Genomic DNA, 19,869 nt, shown 5'->3' on the forward strand with positions numbered 1-19,869 from the left:
GCAACCACAGGGTTACAGGCGCCACGGGGTGCACGTCACACAGCGTGTACGTCACACCGAGTGTATGTCACACAGAGTGTACGTGACATAGCGTGTACATCACAGGGAGTGCACGTCACAGGGAGTGCACGTCACACAGAGCGTACATCACACAGCGTGTACGTGACACAGCATGTACGTGACACAGCGTGTACGTGACACAGCGTGTACGTCACAGGGAGTGCACGTCACACAGAGCGTACGTGACAGAGCGTACGTCACACAGCGTGTACGTCACACCGAGTGTACGTCACAGAGAGCGTATGTCACACCGAGTGTACGTTACACAGAATGCATGTCACACAGAGTGTATGTCACACCGAGTGTACATCACACTGAGTGTACGTGACAGAGTGCATGTCACACGGAGTGTACGTGACAGAGTGTACGTCACACAGTGTGTATGTCACAGTGCGTACGTCACACAGAGTATATGTAAAGAGGAGGAGCCATTAAAAAACCAGAGGGGGGCCGGCACCCCGGCTCACTTGGTTAATCCTCTGCCTGCGTTGCTGGCATTCCATGTGGGCACCGGGTTCTAGTCCCGGTTGCTCCTCTTCCTGTCCAGCTCTCTGCTGTGACCAGGGAGTGCAGTGGAGGATGGCCCTAGTGCTTGGGCCCTGCACCCCATGGGAGACCAGGAGAAACACCTGGCTCCTGGCTTCAGATAGGCGCAGCGCCAGCCATAGCAGCCATTTGGGGAGTGAACCAATGGAAGGAAGACCTTTCTCTCTGTCTCTCTCTCTCACTGTCTAACTCTGCCTGTCAAATAAAGTTTTAAAAAATTTTTACCAAACCAGAGGGGGCCGCTGTCGTGGCGTGGTGGGTCAGGCCAGCACCTGCAACGTGGGCCTCCCGCTCTGGAGCACTGGCTCCGGTCCAGCTGCTCTGCTTGTGATCCAGCTCCCTGCTAACGCACCTGGGAAAGCAGCAGAGGACGCCCACGTCCTGCACCCACATCAGAGACCTGGATGGAGCCCCTGGCTCCTGGCTTTGGCATGGCCCAGAACTGGCTGTTGTGGCCACTTGCAGAGTGAAACCAATGGATGGGAGATTCCTTTCTGCCCTTTTCTCTGTGCCCTTCAAATAAATCATCTTAAAAATAAAAAATAAATTTAACAAGCAGTGAGAAAAGTGGATCTTTAGGAAGCTGGATCTCCACTCCTCAGGCTAATAAACAACAAAAATACCTGTGTGAGAGAAGAAGTCTAAAGAACACAGACGTGAAATGCCACATCCCAGAGAGAGCCTGCTGCGGTCTTTCCAGTAAGTTCACTGCCCCAGGTCACCAGGGAATCACCTGGCTGTGCCCGGGGCTGTGCCTTCCGCTGAGAGTACCACATGGGGGGTTCTGGGAAGTAAAGGGCTCTCAGCGCGGTAAACGGATGGCACTACTTCAAACACGGGGCCACGTTTCTACAGTCTTTTTTATTTCCCACCTCATGATACAATCATTTGGCATTAAAACTGAAAAACAAGGCAAGAAAACCAGGAATAAAAAGTGAAGACATTTTTCTATTATAGTCAAGCATTTGTCTGGGCTGATTAGCTAAGAGAAAAAGAATAGTAGGAAACCCAACTTCAAATGTGAAATTCAAAATGCTTCCAAAGAAAATCAGAAATCAGCTCTGCTCACCCCGAGACCAGGAGCTCAATGAGTGTGAGGCCACAGGGTCTGAAGTCCAGGGCTTAGCCTCACCCCTGTCCCAGACTCCAAACCGACCCGGAGAACCGGCCAGACTCACTCCTCCCAGGACTCCGCCAGGCACTGCAGCAAACTAAAGACCTTCTTCTTGGTTTTCTTGTTTTAAGCTGAAGTGTCTCTTCTCACACACTGTCACATAAAATGGGGATTTCCACTCTGTTCTCCTCCCTGCCACCTCATCCAAAAATAAAAACAAATCTGAGAAGCTTACATAAAACTGGCTTTTAAAACTCAATAAGGCAAGATGTGTCAGAGTTACACCTGACGGGTTTGAAAGAAGATTTTAAAACAGGGAGATGGGGGGTAGGGGACCAACCCAGAAAAACAGTGCTTCCCCAAAACACTGAGACCGGCAGGCATGGTGACAACCACAATTTCTAAATTGTGATGTTTGGACTTCGGTAGCAATGCCGTGTTTTTCCAAAGCCAACTTCTGGAAATCTCAACCTGGATTCCCAAAAACTCCTAGCAAAATGAACCAGCCACCAGTTAGAGGCTGTTGTGCAAGACAGATGGGCAATTCCACTTGCAAAGGTTCATCAACAGAAACCAAGGCCGCACACGGGGGACGGTCCAGAGCACCTCCCGCTCGCCCCAACTCTGCCGCTCTGCGTTTCTCCCTGCGTCCTGGCTGCAACTTAATCAACTGAGACTCACGAAGATCCGCCACGAGGAGGAAACTTTGGCGTCTGCATAGCGGGAGCAGAGCAAGAAATCAACACGGGCTCCCGTAAAGTGACCGAAAGGTTAAAAAAAAGCCCAAAACCCAAAACCAAAGAACCTTCATCTGGATCCTCTCAAGAGGCCAAGGAACAGCTGAGAGCCACCTTCAACCCCAGCTCGAGTCGCAGGCCAAAGTCACCGAGGCCTGGCCGCGCCACAAGCTGGTTTCGCTCCATGCCTTTCCCAACAGCCACCGCTCACAGCGGGGCCGGGAATGTGCTCCGCAGGCCTCTCCATCGCTGCTCCAAGCTGCCTGGATCCAGCACCTCGTGCGCTAAGAAGCTTGCAATGACTTCATCTATTCTCACCTCTGGTGCCAGAAATGGGAATGGCTTAGTAAGCACAGCTTACGGGTGCCACAGCGCTTCTGCAGGCTTCACAGCTCACGCCGGCCTGGGGGGTTCTCAATGGTTCCCCTGTATTTGCTCACTCCATCTGCCAGGCAGGACTACTGCCCTTTGCCCGACAAAGGCCACAAGGAAATTTCTAGCTGAGACTTAGAAAGAAACTTGCCTCCTGGTGACACCAGGTTTAAAAGAACAAAAGAAAGCTTATTCTCCAGGGCTGGAGAGAGGGAAAACGCCAACACCAAACTCCACTCGAGCCTCTGTGGGTTCTGCAAGAGTCAAGCTGAGTTCAGAAGCCGGATCTCTTCCGACCAGCCGAGACCCAGTGTGCAGTCACAGGAAGAACAGGTTCTCACACAGCTGGATGGCCGGCTCATGGTGCAGGATCTGTCCAGACAGGAAGGCTAGCTTGTGGGCATATTTGCAAGGAGCTGGGACTCGGATGGTGCCGGGCCAATTCCAGTACATGTGGCACAGTTTGAACGTCAACCTGTAGGCCAAGAAGAAGACACGATCCTTATCACCCTCCGCCGTCAATCTGGGCAATGCTTACTGCCTTCGGGGATGCTGCCGCTGCAGCCGACTCACCCGGACGGGCATCGAGGAATCCACGCTACTGCTAAGTGCAACAGCTCCTACTGCGCTGTTCGTGAGGCAGAGGACGTGAGAGAACCCCCTTGGGGCGTTTCCCTATTTTTATGTCGCAACGAGGAAAATAACACAAAAAGTCTATTTTGTCTACAACAATGGCTGCAGAAGGGTGAGCCCCCGGCAGAGTGACGTCAGGGGCTGTGCGGCTCTGGGGCAGCTGTATGCTCTCATCACCCGGAGCAGCCTCCTACAACACCAGTGACCGGCGCGTCAGAGTCTTTGAAATTTCTTAAGTGATCTCACTGCAAGACTAGGCTAACTCTTGGGAGAGGGATGAGCCAGTGTCGTCACCGGGGCAGGCAGTGCCTCACCTCAGCCAGCTGCCAGAATTACGTCCAAGTGAGAAAGAGTGAGTTACTCATCAACTCACCTCTGCATGTGGTCAGGGCTCAGGTTCGCCGTGTTGAGCACGCAGACATAATGTGTAGGAATGCCACAGCCCTGCCGCACATGGTGCGCCAGAAGGTAGAAGTCCACCCTAGCCAGGGAAAAGCGCAAATTAGCGATATGGCCAACGCGCACAGACAGAGCTACACAAGTCTCAGAGGTCATTCTAGTTCCTCTGCTGACGCTCAGAGAGGTCAAGTGAGTAGACCAAGGACATGTCAAACCGAAAGACCAAACCAAGATCAAAAATCAGGTCACTTTTGGCCAGCGCCATGGCTCACTAGGCTAATCCTCCACCTGCGGCGCTGGCACACCGGGTTCTAGTCCTGATTGGGGCTATGGATTCTGTCTCGGTTGCTCCTCTTCCAGTCCAGCTCTCTGCTGTGGCCCGGGAAGGCAGTGGAGGATGGCCCAAGTGCTTGGGCCCTGCACCTGCATGGGAGACCAGGAGAAGCACCTGGCTCCTGGCTTCGGACTGAGGCAGCGTGCCAGTCGTAGCGGCCATTTGAGGGGTCAACCAATGGAAGGAAGACCTTTCTGTCTTTCTCTAACTCTGCCTGTCCAAAAAAAAAAAAAAAAAATCAGGTCACTTCATTCAACAGACTATTTAAGAATGGTGGTTGGGGGGCTGTCGCCTAAGATGCTGGAAACCCATACTGGTGTCAGTTTAAGTCCCAGCTGCTGCACTTCTGATCCAGGTCCCTGCTAATACACCTGAGAAGGCAGCAAAAGACGGCCCAAGTACTTGGGCCCTGCACCCACGTGGGAGACCCAGGTGAAGCTCCTGGCTCCTGGCTTAGGCCTAGCCCAGCCCCAGCCATCGTGGCCATTTGGGATGGCCAGCAGATGGAAGATCTCTCTTTCTCTCCCCCTCTATGTAACGCTGATTTTCAACATAAATGAATAAATTTTAAAAAGGAAAAGAGAAAGAATGGCGGCAGGGCCTTTGCATAGTGGTGCACACGGTACTTGGGAGGCCTACATCCTGTATCAGAGCGCTGGTTTCAAGTCCCGGCTCCACTTCTTGTTCTAGTTCTCTGCGAATGTACACCCCAGGAGCAGCAGGTGACAGCTTGGATCACTGGTTCCCTGCCACTGACTTGGGAGACTGGACTGAATTCCCAAGCCCAGCTTTGGCCTTGCCCAGCGCTGGCTGTTGCTGGCATCTGGGGAGTGAACCACAAGATGGACGTTCTCTCTGTCTCTGTCTTTCAAAGAAATAAAAATGAGTTCTGACACCTTTATAAAGCAGCGGCAGAAACCACCTCCCCCGCGTGTAGAAGGGTGAGCCTGCGCTGGGTTCCATATTTGGTCCCTAAGACGTGAAGCGGTTATGGCTGCTGTTGTTAGACTTGCTTTCTCACCAGTAGGACCTCTGGGATTTCACTCCACACCTCTCCAGGCAACCTCCCTCCCCATTCCAGCACCCAGGAAGCAGATGGGCACCCACACTCGGCCTTCCCCAGACGCCTGCTCTTCCGCCCACTCACCACTCGCAGCTGGTGATGGTGTGGTCGACCACAGTGCCAGGGGCGGGCGTGACGAAGTGCTCGGCCGCAGCCAGGTACAGGTTGGTGCTGATTTTCTTCTGCACCACGAACACCACCATCTTGGGCTGGTAATTCTCAAAGGCCTCAAAGCACTTCTGCAGCTGAGGAATCTCATAGTTGGCCACGGTCTTCAGCTGCCCGTCAGACACCCCATCGCGGTACACCACGATCTTCTCCGGCAGGCAGTGGTTCACCTGAAACGACACTGTCCGTGAACAGCCTCCCGGGGCCCGGGGCTGAGCTCCGCAGAGACAGGCTCACTCCGATCGCTCGCACGACCTGGGGACGCAGCAGCCTGCCCAACGCTTCAGTGTCTGCAGAGCGGGGGGAGCCTCTGGGCATTCCTAGCCTGGTCTAAAACAGGCCTGGTGCAGCAAGGGTGTTGCAAAACAAAGCAGGCAAGGATGAGTCACAGCTCCACAGCTCCCCTCAGACAGAGTGGACAAAGTTAGGGGTGGTGGTCAAATGACAGGCTGAACCATCTTCCTTCTGCCTGGACTGAACGCTAACAACTGCTTCGGCAAAGAACAAGATAGGTGTTAGGGAAATGCTAACATCTCACCACGGTACTAGAGTAAGTTCAGTTGCTTTTGACATGGGAAGTTCCCTTAACAGTTCTTTGGGTTCTTTAGTTTTGGGGGTGGGTGTTGGGCACAGTGGTTAAGATACAGTGTAGGGGTGGGCGCCGTGGTGTGTAGGTTAAGCCGTGGCCTGGATGCCCACATCCTGTGTCAGAGTGCCTGGTCTAAGTCCCGGATATTCTGTTTCTGATCTACTTTCCTGCTACTGTGCAACAGACGAGGGCTCAAGCAGTCGGGTCCCCGGCACCCACGTGGGAAGCCGAGATTGAATTCCGGGCTCCTGGCTTTGGCCTGGCTGTCGCAGGCAACTGGGGAGTGAACCAGCAGATAAAAGACCTCTCCCCGCCTGTCTTTCTCCCTCTACCTCGCAAATAAAAATGAAAAGAAAAAATACTCTTTTGATTCTACGTGAATGTGGTTCATTCTAGGTTTTTGTTCACAACTTCCCTCAAAAACTTACAGTATGCATTAAGTTTCAGTATGAATTAAATATGTACATAGTATTCTTATGTTACTGATAGGAAAATTTTATTTCAAAGAACCTTTTTAGGAATAAATAGCTGGAATCTTCTTGAACTTGACATTCACCGTTCCAAATATCTCACAAAGGCCCCCTTTTCTCCTGAGTCTTCAAGGCCTACATTTCCAAACACCTAATTCATCTCCACAGCCTTGAGACTCAACTCACTGCCCTACTTTCCACGTTTCTTCATGTCTAGCACCTGCTGCACATTTCGGGGATCACAGCACTTGAGGCTCCTCTGCCTGCACTACGACACAGTCTGCTGCGACTGCTGGTTCAGGCGTCCTGCCCTAGCGAAGGGCTGCGCGCCCTCAGCACTAAGGCACCTGGGTAGGTAACTCCTGCAGTGTTGGGGCACTACCGGGCAGGTAACTCCTGGGCTGGGAGCTGTCCTGTGCTCGTGACACCCACGGAAAGCAGCGCCCATGGTCCTCTACACTGAACGCCAATGGCAGTCTCGCAGCTCCGGCCAGAAATGTCTCTAGACCTTTCCCACTGGAAGGACAAGGCTGCCCTCAGGTGAGAAGCACCAGAGGAAGCCACCACACATAGACGACGCAGCCACGTGACCCTCCATGCTCTCAGTCTCCAGGAGCAGCGCTGGGCTCGCTCTTTGAGTGGCAGCGCTTCCTCGGGAGCCAGCCCCACTCGGGCCCTTTCCCACGGGCTCCGCCTCCCACCAGCATTGAGTTCCCCAGATCCCTCAGTTTCCCTCCTGCACACTCACACACTTTCTCGTAGACCCCCAGCCGACAGCTCTGCTAAGAGGGTGGTACCACGTACTCAGGTCTGGAAGGCACAGCCATTTTACAGAGGAGGAGACAGTACAGTGGATCCAGTCAGAAGACCTAGAACCGAGTCTGACTCCATGGCTCCTTAACTATGACCTTGGAGACTCCTAACTATGACCTTGGAGACCTATGCTCCTAACTCTGACCTTGGAGACCCCATTTCCCCAGCTGAAAAAATGGAAAAAAATTATCTCTTCACCTTTGTATCACGGCTAAGGGGGATAAAGTAAAATTATATATACCACCCATATATTTTCATATAACTAAAAAACTGTATACGAAGTAGAAACAGGGCTTGATCAGGGAACTACAGATATTCTGAAGTACAGAGCAGAGCTATAATGAAATCAATGGAATGAAAAACAGAAATTAAATCTGTCAGAATAGTCACTGACATCACCCCCTTCTCTGACATGTGCTAACTAGATACTGAGTGTGAAGCACTACATTAGGCCTTATGAAAGCTTCCAGCAGAACACCAAAGACATGGCTTCAGGTACCAAGGAGTAGGAAAACTAAAAATAATCAAGGGTTTGATTTGCTGGGTCATCCAGTCTACTTCACTCCACAAAAAGGCTTAAGCAAGACGAACCACAAGACCCAGACGTAAGTGCTAAGTTTGTGTAATAAAACCACTTCAGCGCTCTGCAGATACAACAGTAAGGTGGCGAACTCCTGGAGAGCAGCCAGTGTTGAGGTCTCCCTGTGTGGCTCCATTCGTTCACAGAACACACACTTGATGCTGACCTGGTAAGAGCCGCGCACCTGTCTCAGAAACTTAAAGCATGATTTCGATACTATACAAATCCTCAGGGAACTCAAGTTAGAACTAGGGAGACAGATCAGTAAACACCCTTCCTAGACAACACACGGGGGTAGGTGTTTGTGGGGCAGCAGGTTAAGCTGCCGGCTGCAAGTCGGCATCCCACATGGGCACGGGTTCAAGTCTCAGCTGCTCCACGTCCAATCCAACTCCCTGCTAAAGTGTCTGGGAAAGCCAGCAGGAGACAATTCAAGTCCTTGGGTCACTGCACCCACATGGGAGACCCAGATGGGAGTTCCAGGCTCCAGGCTTTGGCCTGGTTCACCCCAGCCACTGTGGCCATTTGGGGAGTAAACCAGCAGGTAGAAGATCTCCTCATTCTCCAAATAATTCTTCCATTCTTTAAAAAGAAGTTAAAACACCACCATAAAGGAGTTAGTTAAACTGCTGTGGGAATGGAAGAGTGGAAGGGATTAACTCCCTGGTGAAGAAACGGTGCCATGGAAGAACGAGGCAACAAGTTGGGTGGCAAACAAGGATGAAGGAGTAGGAGGGGCAGAGGTCTAAATGATGCTTAGACGGGTTAGGAAATCAATGGCGCTCAACCTGTGTCATCCATCGGTCCTACTTCAGAAACATTACTCTAGCAACAAACTACGAAACAAACTGAAGTGTAAGAATCGATAGTAAGAGATCACCTCCAGTTTAAGATGTTAAGACAGACAGTCTTCATTTTCAGGGTAACATCATAGAAATAAAACAAAAATCACACATATCTGTGGGACTACTGCAGACACGCCAATGCAAGACAGGCTTGATATAACAATCTCTGGAGAGAGGAGCTTTCCCAGGGCAGCAGTGAACCTCTGAAGCTCCCAGGGCCAACGGCAGAGGAGAATGTAGGCAGGAGAGGCCCGAGCACGGAGAAACGGTACCAGGTCAGAAAGAGGCCAAACTACTAGCAACGGTGGGGGCCGGAAAGGCAGACTGGAGTCTGGAAGATCACCCAAAACAATAATCATTAGCTTAAGGTAACCCTCCACCCAAACCTCCTCCCATTTCTGCCAAGAAGTGAGGCTGAAACTGAGCAAGAATCAACACAGTCTCACATACTCCCGGCTGCCTGGATAATCCAATGTCAAAAGCAAAACCTTGGCCCACTTCCTCCCTGCTCCAGGGCCAGACGCCAGTCTCGTCTAACTCCTAGGAAACAGCAGCAGAGACCGAAATAACCAGAGCTGAAGTCAACATTCTTTCTTTAAGATTTTTATTTATTTGAGAGGTGGTCTACAGAGAGGGAGACAGCAAGAAAGGTCTCCGTCTGCTGGTTCACTCCCCAAATGGCCCCACCTGCCAGAACCGGGCCGATCCGAAGCTTCCTTCAGATCTCCCAAGTGGGTGGGTGGGGGCCAAGTACTTGGGGCATCTTCCACTGCTTTCCCAGGCCATTAGCCGGGAGCTAGCCTGGACTTGGACCATCATCCACATAGGATGTTGGAGGCGGAGGCTTAGCCTACTACGCCATAGCGCCGGCCCCCAGAGGTCAATATTCTTAAATCCCAGGCCGATGGATCAAATCACACGTGGTCACTAATGCTCCATGGAAGACAAGGCAGACGCAGCCGTCAAGGACGTACTGTTTTGATTTTCACACCCAAATGGGAGGAAGCACTGACGTTCAGAGTTACAAGCTGGGTATGAGCGTCCCCCAGATGCAAGGCAGCCAAGTGGGCAGCTGGACACATGGTCCAGGAGCTCCGTGGGCAGCCGGACACATGGTCCAGGAGCTCCGTGCATGTCGTGAGCTGGAGCAGTGATTCCCACTGCATACTCCGGGGAGACCCATCCCAGCCCCTGCTCCAGAGGGGTCCTAAGACATTGTCACAAACTCCACAAGAGCCAAATTCCTTCCGTCATTCTGGCAGCATCTCCCTGGCCTTTTCCCTTTCATTCTTTCACACACACACGACAGGATTTTCCAGACAGTAAATGGTGCACGGCATCACGGCAGGTTAAATGTGGAAGAATATTTATCCACATTTTATTAACTGGTCACTAAAGGCATTTGGCTAAATTTTTTGCAAAATGTCAAACAACAGCACCGTTCTCATCAAAACTTATTAAAAATGGTCTCTGTATTAACATGTACTAAGTTCACTGCTTTTTGTTTAAAGATTTTTTTACACACCTGAAGGCAGAATGACAGAGCGAGAATCAGAAAGAAAGAGAGGTATGTTCCTTTGGCTGGATCACTCCCCAAATGGCTACAACAGGTAGGTCTGGGCCAGGCTGAAGTCAGGAGCCAGTAACTCCACCCATGACTCCCATCTGGGGTGGTGGGGATCCAAGCACTTGGGACATCTTCTGTTTCTTTCCCAGCTGCATTAGCAGGGAGCTGGATTGGAAGCTGAGCAGCCAGCACCTAAATCCAACAGTCTTACATGGCACCACAAGTGGTGGCTTAACCAGCTATGCCACAAGACTGGCCACTCTACTACCACCACCATTTAAGATCTATTTATTTGAAAGGGATAGAGAGAGGGAGAGGGGAGAGAGACGGGAGAGGAAGGGGAGAGGGAAGGGAAGGGAAGAGAAACTATTATTTTTAAGGAAATTAATAAACAGTGAAAATTTTAACTTCTAATGTGATTAATTATTGACATAGGCTCACACAGTCCTCAAAAATACACGAGATGCTAAAGGGGTCCTTGGACCCAAAATTCTGAGAATTGCTGGACTTCTAGATGTAACTCTAAATACAGATATTAAAGAAAATTCCTATGTGAGCTTAAGGATGATTCGGATATCAGACCAAGACTCCTGAGGACTTCTGAGGGACTCGCGACAAGCGGAAAAGCCGGGCAGCCTATAAAAGGACCCTCCCCTCAGAGCAGACAGCTGGGGGCCGGGGAATCAGCCGAGCCTGTGAAGCCATTTCCCCTGGCGGTGTTTGCCGAGTCCACAGCGGCAGCTGAGCGCCGAGGGCGCACAGCATTACTGAGATGTCACCTGACACGCTGTAAAACTCAGCCTGTTGAAGTGGACGTTCAGGGGCGGGTATTGGTGCTGTGGGTAAAATGCCACTTGGGCCATCCTCTGCTGCTCCCAGGAAACATAGCAGGAAACTGGACTGGAAGTGGAGCAGCTGGGCCATGAACAAGGACTCCTGCATGGGATGCCCGCTCCCAGTATCTAACTTCAGAACACACCTAGCAGTCAGTCCCCACTGCCTCCTCCACACACTCCTGGAAGCACTAATGTAGCTTCTGTCTGTGGAGTAGCCTCTACTGGACAATAAAACCGTGTAATACACGATCTCTTGGACCTACGTTCACTTAGCATGATGTGTTCACAACTCATCTACGTCGAACTATGTCTCAGTTGCTCACTCCACGGCACAGACATAATCACATTTTGTGTATTCAGCAGTTCATGGGCATTTGGACTGTCTCCATTTTTGGAGACAACGGTGCTTGGAACATCTGTATACAAGTGTCTGTGTGGACATCTGTTTTCAGTTCTCTTGGGTATATATCTAGCACTAGCATTGCAAGCTCATAGGGTTAATCTGTTTATCCCTCCATCAAGTTTTTATTATTTCCTAGTTTTACTGCATTGTGGGCAAAATAAAAAACACTCTCAAGGTTACTTCTATTTCTTAACATTTACTGAGATTTGTTTTGGGAGCCCCGGGGGTTACTGAGAAGACATCTCTGCAGCTGTTGGCTGGAATGTTCTATGATGTCTGTGAAGTCCAACTGTCCTAGGGAGCAGTTTACCTCAGCTGCAGCTTTCTTGATTTTCTGTCTGGATGACCTGTCCAGTGCTGAAAGTGGTATGTTAAAGTCCCCTGTTGGAGTATGGATGTATGTATATACATATGTATGTGTGTGTGTGTGTGTGTGTGTGTGTGTGTATGGAGAGGGGAGAGGGAGGTCTTCCATCTGCTGGTTCACTCCACCAAATGGCTGTAACAGCTGAGGCTGGGCCAGGCTGAAGCCAGGAGCCAGGAGCCTCTTCTGGGTCTCCCATGTGGATGCAGGGGCCCCAAGCACCTGGGCCACCTTATGCTGCTTCCCAAGGCGCATTCGCAGGGAGCTGGGTTGGAAGAGGAGCAGCTGGGACTTGAATCGGCACCCATGTGAGATACCAGCACTGCAGGCAGAGGCTCAGCCTACTTCACTACAGCACTGGCCTCCTCTCTAGCAGTTTTGACTTCTTATTATTTTAGGCAAGTCTATTAAAGATTTTTGTTTTATGGTTGCCATGAACCTCATAAAAAACATCTTTTGGTTAACAAGTTATTTTGAAATGACAGCAACCTAAGATGGATTACAAAGAAATCTTTAACAAAAATTCTACTCTTGCACTTCCTTTCTCCCCACTTTGGGAATTCTTGTTGTGATTGTAAAATTATATAATGCCTCTCTTTTTTGGCGAGGGAGGGAGGGAGGGAGAGAAAGAGAGAGAGAAACAAGAGAACGCCCATCACTGATTCACTGTGTAAACGCCCACAAAGGCTGGGGTGGGCCAGGCCAAAGCCAGGAACCCAAGTAGGGGACTCAACCCAGTGTCCCACACTGTCAACAGTGACCTAAACACTCGAGCCTTCACCTGCTGGCTTCCAGGATCTGCATTAGCAGGAGGTTTGACTCCGGAGCTGGAGCCAGGACTGCACAGTCAGTTCTCCAATACGGGACACAGGCGTGCCAACTGACATCTTAACCACTAAGCCAAACACCTGCCCCATAGAAGGTCTGTTTAATGACGCTAGCTATTTTTAATTGTTTTTTCAGTCTTCACACTAAAGAGATGAATGGTTCACACACCATGTTTCTAACTGCACAGCACTCAATTTTTGTGTAGTTACTCTTACCAGTGAGTTTTCAACCTTCTGATATTTTATTCTTATTCATTTGCATCCTTCAGTTTGAAGAATTTCTCTTAGCAGTTTTTTTCCCAAGGCAGGTCTGGTAGTGATAAATTCAGCTTTTGTTTTGGAATGCGTTTTTCATCTTTTTAAGATTTACTTATTCATCTGAAAGGCAGAGTTACAGAGAAAGACAGAGAAAGAGACAGAGGGAGAGAGGAGAGAGAAAGCAAGAGGTATTTTCCACCCACTGGTTCATTCATGTGGAATGCCGGTGTCGCAGCACAACGCTGGCCCTGTCTGGACTGTCCCCTCGCTCTGTTGTGTCCAAAGGACAGCTTTCATAGGCCCAGCATTCTGGGCTGATGGTTTTTTCCCTTCAGTGCTCATCCCATTCCCTCCCGGCCTATGAGGTTGCTGCCAACAAGTCTGCAGACAAACTGAATACCCTCATGTGTGCAGCTTTTCTCCTGTGGCACTGTGAATCCTTCAACTTTGGAGAGCTTGAGGACAGTAAGCTCTGAGGTAGGGCTGGTGGAGTTCAATCTGCCTGGTGACCTCCGCCCTTCCCCGAGGCATGGAAAGTTCTCTAATGCCTCTCTGAATTCGCTTTCTACCCCTCTGGCATCCTTAACTCCCTCTTGTATCTGATTAACTCAGATATGTGCTCTTTTAATGTTGTTCCAAAATTCCCATGCGCTTTCTTTGTTCTCCTTGGCTCTTTTTCTCCTACACCTGTGTGTTTTCGAATAGTCTGCTGTTTAAATTCAATTGATTCTTTATTCTGTTTGATCTATTCTGCTATTGATGCCTTCTGAGTCACTTTCAATTGCACTCAATATATTTTTAAGTTCCAAGGATTTTATAAATACACTTAAAATTTTTTATTAATTTGAAAGTGAGACAGAAATTTCCCATCTACTGGTTCACTCCCCAAATGCCTGCTACAGCTGGGGATAGGCCAGGATGAAGACAAGAGTCAGGAACTCAATCCAAGTCACCTACACGGGAGGCTAATGCCTCCAGAGTGCACAGTAGCAGGAAGGTGGAATCGAGGTGAATGGGATGTGGGCGTGGCACACGGCAGCCTCACCGCTGTGCCCATGTCCACCCTGACTTAATCTCTTCATTGGGCTGGCATAGCACAGCAGGCTGACCCACTGCTTGCGGCGCTGGCGTCCCCTATCAGAGCACCAGTCTGAGTCCAGGCTCCCTGCTACTGTGCCCTGGGGAAGCAGCGGAAGGTGGCCCAAGTACTTGGGCCCCTACCACCTATGTGGGAGCCCCGGATGGAGTTCTGGGCTCCTGGCTTTGGCCTGGCCCAATCCGGGCCATTTGGGGAGCGAATCAGCAGATGCAGGATCTCGATCTAACAAAATAAATAAATCTTTTAAAAATGTTTTCTTCCATCTCTCTTTTAAGTCTATTACAGTATTAAATTGTTTCTCTGTGTTCTCTTTAAGCTTGTTGAGTTTCCTTTAAGAAAGCTGCTTTGGATTTCCATCCTAGACTTGGCAAACGTCCGTTGCTAGCTGCTGGCTTCTAGCACCTTGTTTTGCCAGGTGGGGTCACGGTTCTCGGGAAGGCCTTGATGCCTGCTGGCATACAGTGTCATGTACTGTGCAGGGTTAGGTGTCTTTTCCAGTCTTTCCAATCTGGCTTTGGGACTGTCCTTCCAGAACCCAAGCAACCTGCTCACTTGCTGTAAGCCTATGGACGGCTCTGCCGGATCAGCAATAGGTGGCATCCTGAGCCGTGGTGTGCCACAAGTCTGCTACTGGTGTGTTGTCACTGTTTCAGACCGGTAAGGTGACCAACCCAGATCTGACCCAGATTTACAACTGATGTGATGGACAGAATGAACTAGGCCATGCTACTAAGAAGGAACAGTCAGTCCCTGAAAGCCTTCTCCATAGACAAGGGTAGACCCAGACACCTAGTGCTGTGGTTACCAACACAATGCCAGGTCATCCCTGGAGCCCACGGCCCTCGAGGACTAGGGACAGGAACAAAGTCCACACTACTATGGGCTGTCTGCTGCTGAGGTGGACTCACAGCCCCAGGGCCCCTGCAGTTAGTCACGGGTGATGCTAGCTGGGATCTAAGTCCAATCAACTGCACCCATGGCACTCTTCTATGCACCAGGGTGGGGCCAGGGGCTCTACAGGCATTGGCCTGGGGACAGGAATGACTATACCTGCCAACACCAGGCAGTGAGTCCCAAGACACAGCTGGGTGGCTTCTTGCTGTCTGCCCAAGTTTGGAGGTGGGATGATAAAGGCTGCCTCTTCCGTACCCAGGCTAGCACTACCCTGGGCTACACCTAGACTTCACAGTCTTGAGGCTGCACGCCAGGCAACCACGAGGCCAGTGGTGACGCACATCGCACCTGATGCCAAGGCGAGCCCAGAGGCTTTGTCTGCAAGCACGGGACTGTGTTTAACTCTCTCAGGAACTGCCAAGCTGCTTTCCAAAGCAGCTGCACCGTTTCTCAATACCAACACCACACGAAGGTTCTAATTTCTCCACATTGGCAGTAAACTTACTATCTATCTTCCTTATTTTGGCCACCTTAATGTTTGGGAAGAGGGGTCACTGTATGTTTTCAGATTAACAGACTGTTTTCCAAGAGAACTTTTCAAGGTTACCGAAAAACTGGGGCAACAGTATAGAGCTCCTATAAACACTCCACTCGTCAAACTGCTTTCCTTACTATCTCCATGCTGCCTTAGGATGGTATATTTGTTAACAACTGATGAACAAATATTAGTACATTAGTATTAATTCAAGCACACAGCTTATGTCAAGATTCACTCTTTGCATAGTCCAGCTGTATAGTTTTTGACAAACAGAATGTCATGTATTCATCATTACTGTGTCATACAGAATATTTCTACAGCTCTAAAACAAAACACCTGTGCATCCCCTGTCACTCTCTCTCTCATCTCGAACCCCTGACAACTACTGCTCTCATTACTGTCTCCAAACAATGCGCCTGTCAGGAAAGTCACTGTTGGCATCACATACGTTACCTTTCCAGATTAGCTTTTTTTCACCTTAGCAATAAGCATTTAAGGTTCTTCCATGGCTTTTACAGGTTGGATACCCATTTCCTTTTAGCACTAAGTCAGAATAACTGCACAGATGTGCCAGGTTATTCACTCACGGTATCCAAGGATACCCTGGCTGCTTCCCAATTTTGACAACTCTGAGTCAAGCTGCCAGATCATTCACGTGAGGGCTCCTGTGCTGATACTGTCCTCCATTCATGTGGGGAAGAAACAAGGAGCACGACCACTGGGTCGCTTGTTAAGATTATGTTTAGGTCTTTTTTTTGAAAGATTGATTTATTTGAAAGTCAGAGTTACAGAAAGAGAGGGAGGGACAGAGAAAGAGAGATCTCTACTATGGTTCACTCCCCAAATGACTGCCATGGCCAGGGCTAGGCAAGGCAGAAGCCAGGACCTTCACCTGGGTCTTCCTTGTGGATGGCAGGCACCCATGTACAGGGAGCTGAATCAGAGGTGGAGCAGCCAGGACACCAACTGGCGTCCATACTGGATGCCGATGTTGCAGGCAGTGGCTTCACTCACTATGCCCAATGCCAGCCCCAGGGTTGTGGTTTTTTGCTTTTTTCTCTTTTAAATTTTAGTTTCATTTTACTTAAAAGGGAGGGAAAGAGATAGTTCTTCCATCTGCAGGTTTACTCTCCAAATACCAGCAACAGCCAGGGCTTGGCCAGGCTGAAGCCAGAAGCCCAAAACTCAATCCAAGTCTCCCACAGGGTGGCAGGGGCCCAAGTAACTGAGCCATCAGCTGCTGCCTCCCACCGTGGACACTGGCAGGAAGCTGGAATCAGAAAGAGGCAGGACTCGAACCCAGGCAGTCTGATTTGGGATGTGGGCATCCCAAGTGGCATCTTGACTGCTTTGCCAAATGTCTGTCTGTAGGAGTGTTTGTTTTAGTTTGGGAAGAAGACACACACACACACACACACACACAGCTCCTATTTGCTGGTTTACCCCTCAAATGTTTGCACAGCAAGGACTGGGCCAGGCAGAGGCAGGAGTCAGACCTCAACCTGGCTTTCCCACATGGGTGGTAGGGACCCAGCCACTTTGGTATCATCTAGTACCTCCCCTAGGGTGTACACCAGCAGGAAGCTGCTGCAGCAGGACTGGGAGGACAAATACAGACATTCCAACAAGGGACGTGGGCTCCGCAGGCAGTGCTCCGGCCATGCTCGTGGCCGCCAACCCCCCCTTACACACACATTACACGCGTCTCACTTTCATAGTCAGCTGCCCAAGTAACTGTACCAGACACCGTGTGAGTGAGACCCCACGGCTCTGCGTGCTCACCAGTATTCGGCACTGTCAGCAATGGAATTCTGACCACTTTCACGGACATGTCATTTTATTTCCCTGTAGTTCTGACTTCCAGTTCCCTAAGAACATAGAATGCTGGGCATCCATTCAAACGCTTGCTTGCCATGTGTCAATATTCTTCGAGAAGTCTGTCCCAGTCTTTTGGCCATTTTCCAGTCAGGTTGTTCATTTTTCAATGCTGAGTTTTAGGAGCACTATACCTACTTTGGTAATCGTCCCTTATCAAGAACACGCGTCACCACACTTTCTCCGGTGCACGGCTTGTCTTTTCATATTGTACCAGTGTCTTTTTTTTTTTTTTTGACAGGCAGAGTGGACAGTGAGAGAGAGAGACAGAGAGAAAGGTCTTCCTTTGCCGTTGGTTCACCCTCCAATGGCTACCGCAGCCGGCACACCGCGCTGATCCGATGGCAGGAGCCAGGTGCTTATCCTGGTCTCCCATGGGGTGCAGGGCCCAAGCACTTGGGCCATCCTCCACTGCACTCCCTGGCCAAAGCAGAGAGCTGGCCTGGAAGAGGGGCGACCGGGACTAGAACCCGGTGTGCCGGTGCCACAAGGCGGAGGATTAGCCTAGTGAGCCGCAGCACCGGCCTTACCAGTGTCTTTCCCGCAGTTTTAATTTTAATGAAATCCACCTATCGTGTGCTGTCTCTAGTCTCATATCTAAAAATAAATCACCAAACCCAGGGTCACCTAGATCTTCTCCAGTTACCTTCTGGAAATGCTAGTTTTGCATTTTCAATACGTGTATGTGGCCAATTTAAATTAATTTTAATTTTTGTGAAAGGTCAGAGGTTGGTGAATACAATCTTCTCCACACGGACGGCCAGTTTTTACAGAACCATCTGCTGAAAAGACCCTGGTTTTTCCATTCAACGCTTGTTCGGCTTTGTCAAAAGCTCACTCAACTCTGTGTGGGTCAACTTCTGGACATTCTGCTCTCTCCCACTGACCCACTTGTCTGTTCGCTGACACCCTGCAATCCTGATTACTGTGCTTCGTAGGTAAGTGTGGTGGAATGAGGTGAAAAGGTCATGCCAAGATGGCCACTGACAAAAGAAACTGCCTGACAACAGGCCATGATTGGATGGCTTCGAAAACCACATGACAACAGAGGAAACCACATGATAACAGAGCCTGACTGACAGCAGGCCGTGACTGAATGGTTTCAGAAACTGCCTGGCGACAAGAGCCTGACTGGCAACAGGCTGTGATTGGATGGCTTTGGAAACTACCTGGCAACAGGCTGTGATTGGTTGGGGCATAGACTGCCCCTCGACTGGATTGGCTGGTCTTGGCTATATAAGCTGTTGTACTAACTCAAATAAACGAGTCTGCGGGCTGCTCGCCTCAGGCCTGCTTTCACCTGACTCCCAGGGTCTGTGTGGTGACCTCTTGCCCCCACCACGCTGCTCCTCTCAGAAAGGAATCCACCGCAACATTGTTGAGAAATCAACTGCAACAGGTAAGTACTTCACTTGGTGTTATCAGCCCTCCAACATTGTTCTTTCAAATTACACCTGCCACCCTGCATACTTTGTTCTTCCTGATTGTGCTGTTACCCTTTGTCTTTTGCCTCTTCATATCAACCTTAGAATCAGTTTGTCGACATCTAAAAACCCAACGGCTGGGACCTTGACTGGGACTGTGTCAGGGAACACTGAATCTATCCATCTAAGTTGGAAAACGAGTTCTCAACTTCATGCTACTGAGTTTTCCTGTCAATGAACGTGGCGTAGCTCTCCATTTTTTAATTTTTTTATTTTGCCAGGCAGAATTAAAACAGTGTGAGAGAGAGAGACAGAATTATAGACAGTGAGGCCGAGACAGAAAGAAAGGTCTTCCTTCCGTTGGTTCACTCCCCTAATGGCTGCCACAGCCAGCGCGGCGCTGTGCCGATCTGAAGCCAGGAGCCAGGTGCTTCTCCTGGTCTCCCATGGGGTGCAGGGCCCAAGCACCTGGGCCATCCTCCACTACACTCCTGGGCCACAGCAGAGAGCTGGCCTGGAAGAGGGGCAACCGGGACTAGAACCTGGGGTGCTGGCGCCACAGGCCTAGTGAACCACGGCACCAGCCTAGCTCTCCATTTATGTATTCTCTTTTTAAATGTGAGTGCTCTAGCTTTATTTACATTAGTCAATCTGGCTTGTAATTTGTTAGACTTTATACCTAATTATCCTAATTTTTGTGCTGATATAATTGATATTTATTTTATGGCATTTTCGTTCCACTCCAACTGTTCATTGCTAGAACATAGGAAAACTGATTCTCTATATTAACTTTGTGGTTTAATTCTTCTTAGCTTATTTATTTGAAAGGCAGAGAGACAGAAAGAAGGGAGGAAGGAGTAAGGGAAGGAGAAAACAAGGGAGGGAGGAAGGGAGTCTCCCTTCCACTGGTTCATCCCCAAATACCCACTGAAGTCAAAAGGGGGAACTCAATCCAGGTCTCCCACATGGGTGGCAGGGAGCCAGTTACTTGAGCCACTATCTGCTGCCTCCCATTAGCAGGAAGCAGAAATGGAGACTGGAGCTGGAACTTGAACCTCACA

The 19,869-nt window shown here is 49.9% G+C and overlaps 1 protein-coding gene across 1 annotated transcript in view; it reads right to left on the reverse strand.

The window, feature by feature from the left end:
* Positions 1–1,448: 1,448 nt before the first annotated feature.
* PIWIL2 (piwi like RNA-mediated gene silencing 2) overlaps positions 1,449–19,869 on the reverse strand; it is a 91,312-nt gene continuing 72,891 nt past the window's right edge. Inside the window, exons 21-23 of the mRNA XM_008249876.4 lie at positions 5,343–5,596; positions 3,836–3,943; positions 1,449–3,304 (exon numbers count right to left, since the gene is read on the reverse strand). Coding sequence (XP_008248098.1) covers positions 3,148–3,304; positions 3,836–3,943; positions 5,343–5,596 — 519 coding nt within the window. The 3' untranslated portion in view covers positions 1,449–3,147. The remainder of the gene's footprint in view (positions 3,305–3,835; positions 3,944–5,342; positions 5,597–19,869) is intronic.

The sequence above is a fragment of the Oryctolagus cuniculus genome, chromosome 8 (assembly GCF_051225735.1).
Source record: "Oryctolagus cuniculus isolate XC-2025 breed Fujian yellow rabbit chromosome 8, ASM5122573v1, whole genome shotgun sequence".
In the NCBI taxonomy this organism is placed as follows: Eukaryota; Metazoa; Chordata; class Mammalia; order Lagomorpha; family Leporidae; genus Oryctolagus; species Oryctolagus cuniculus.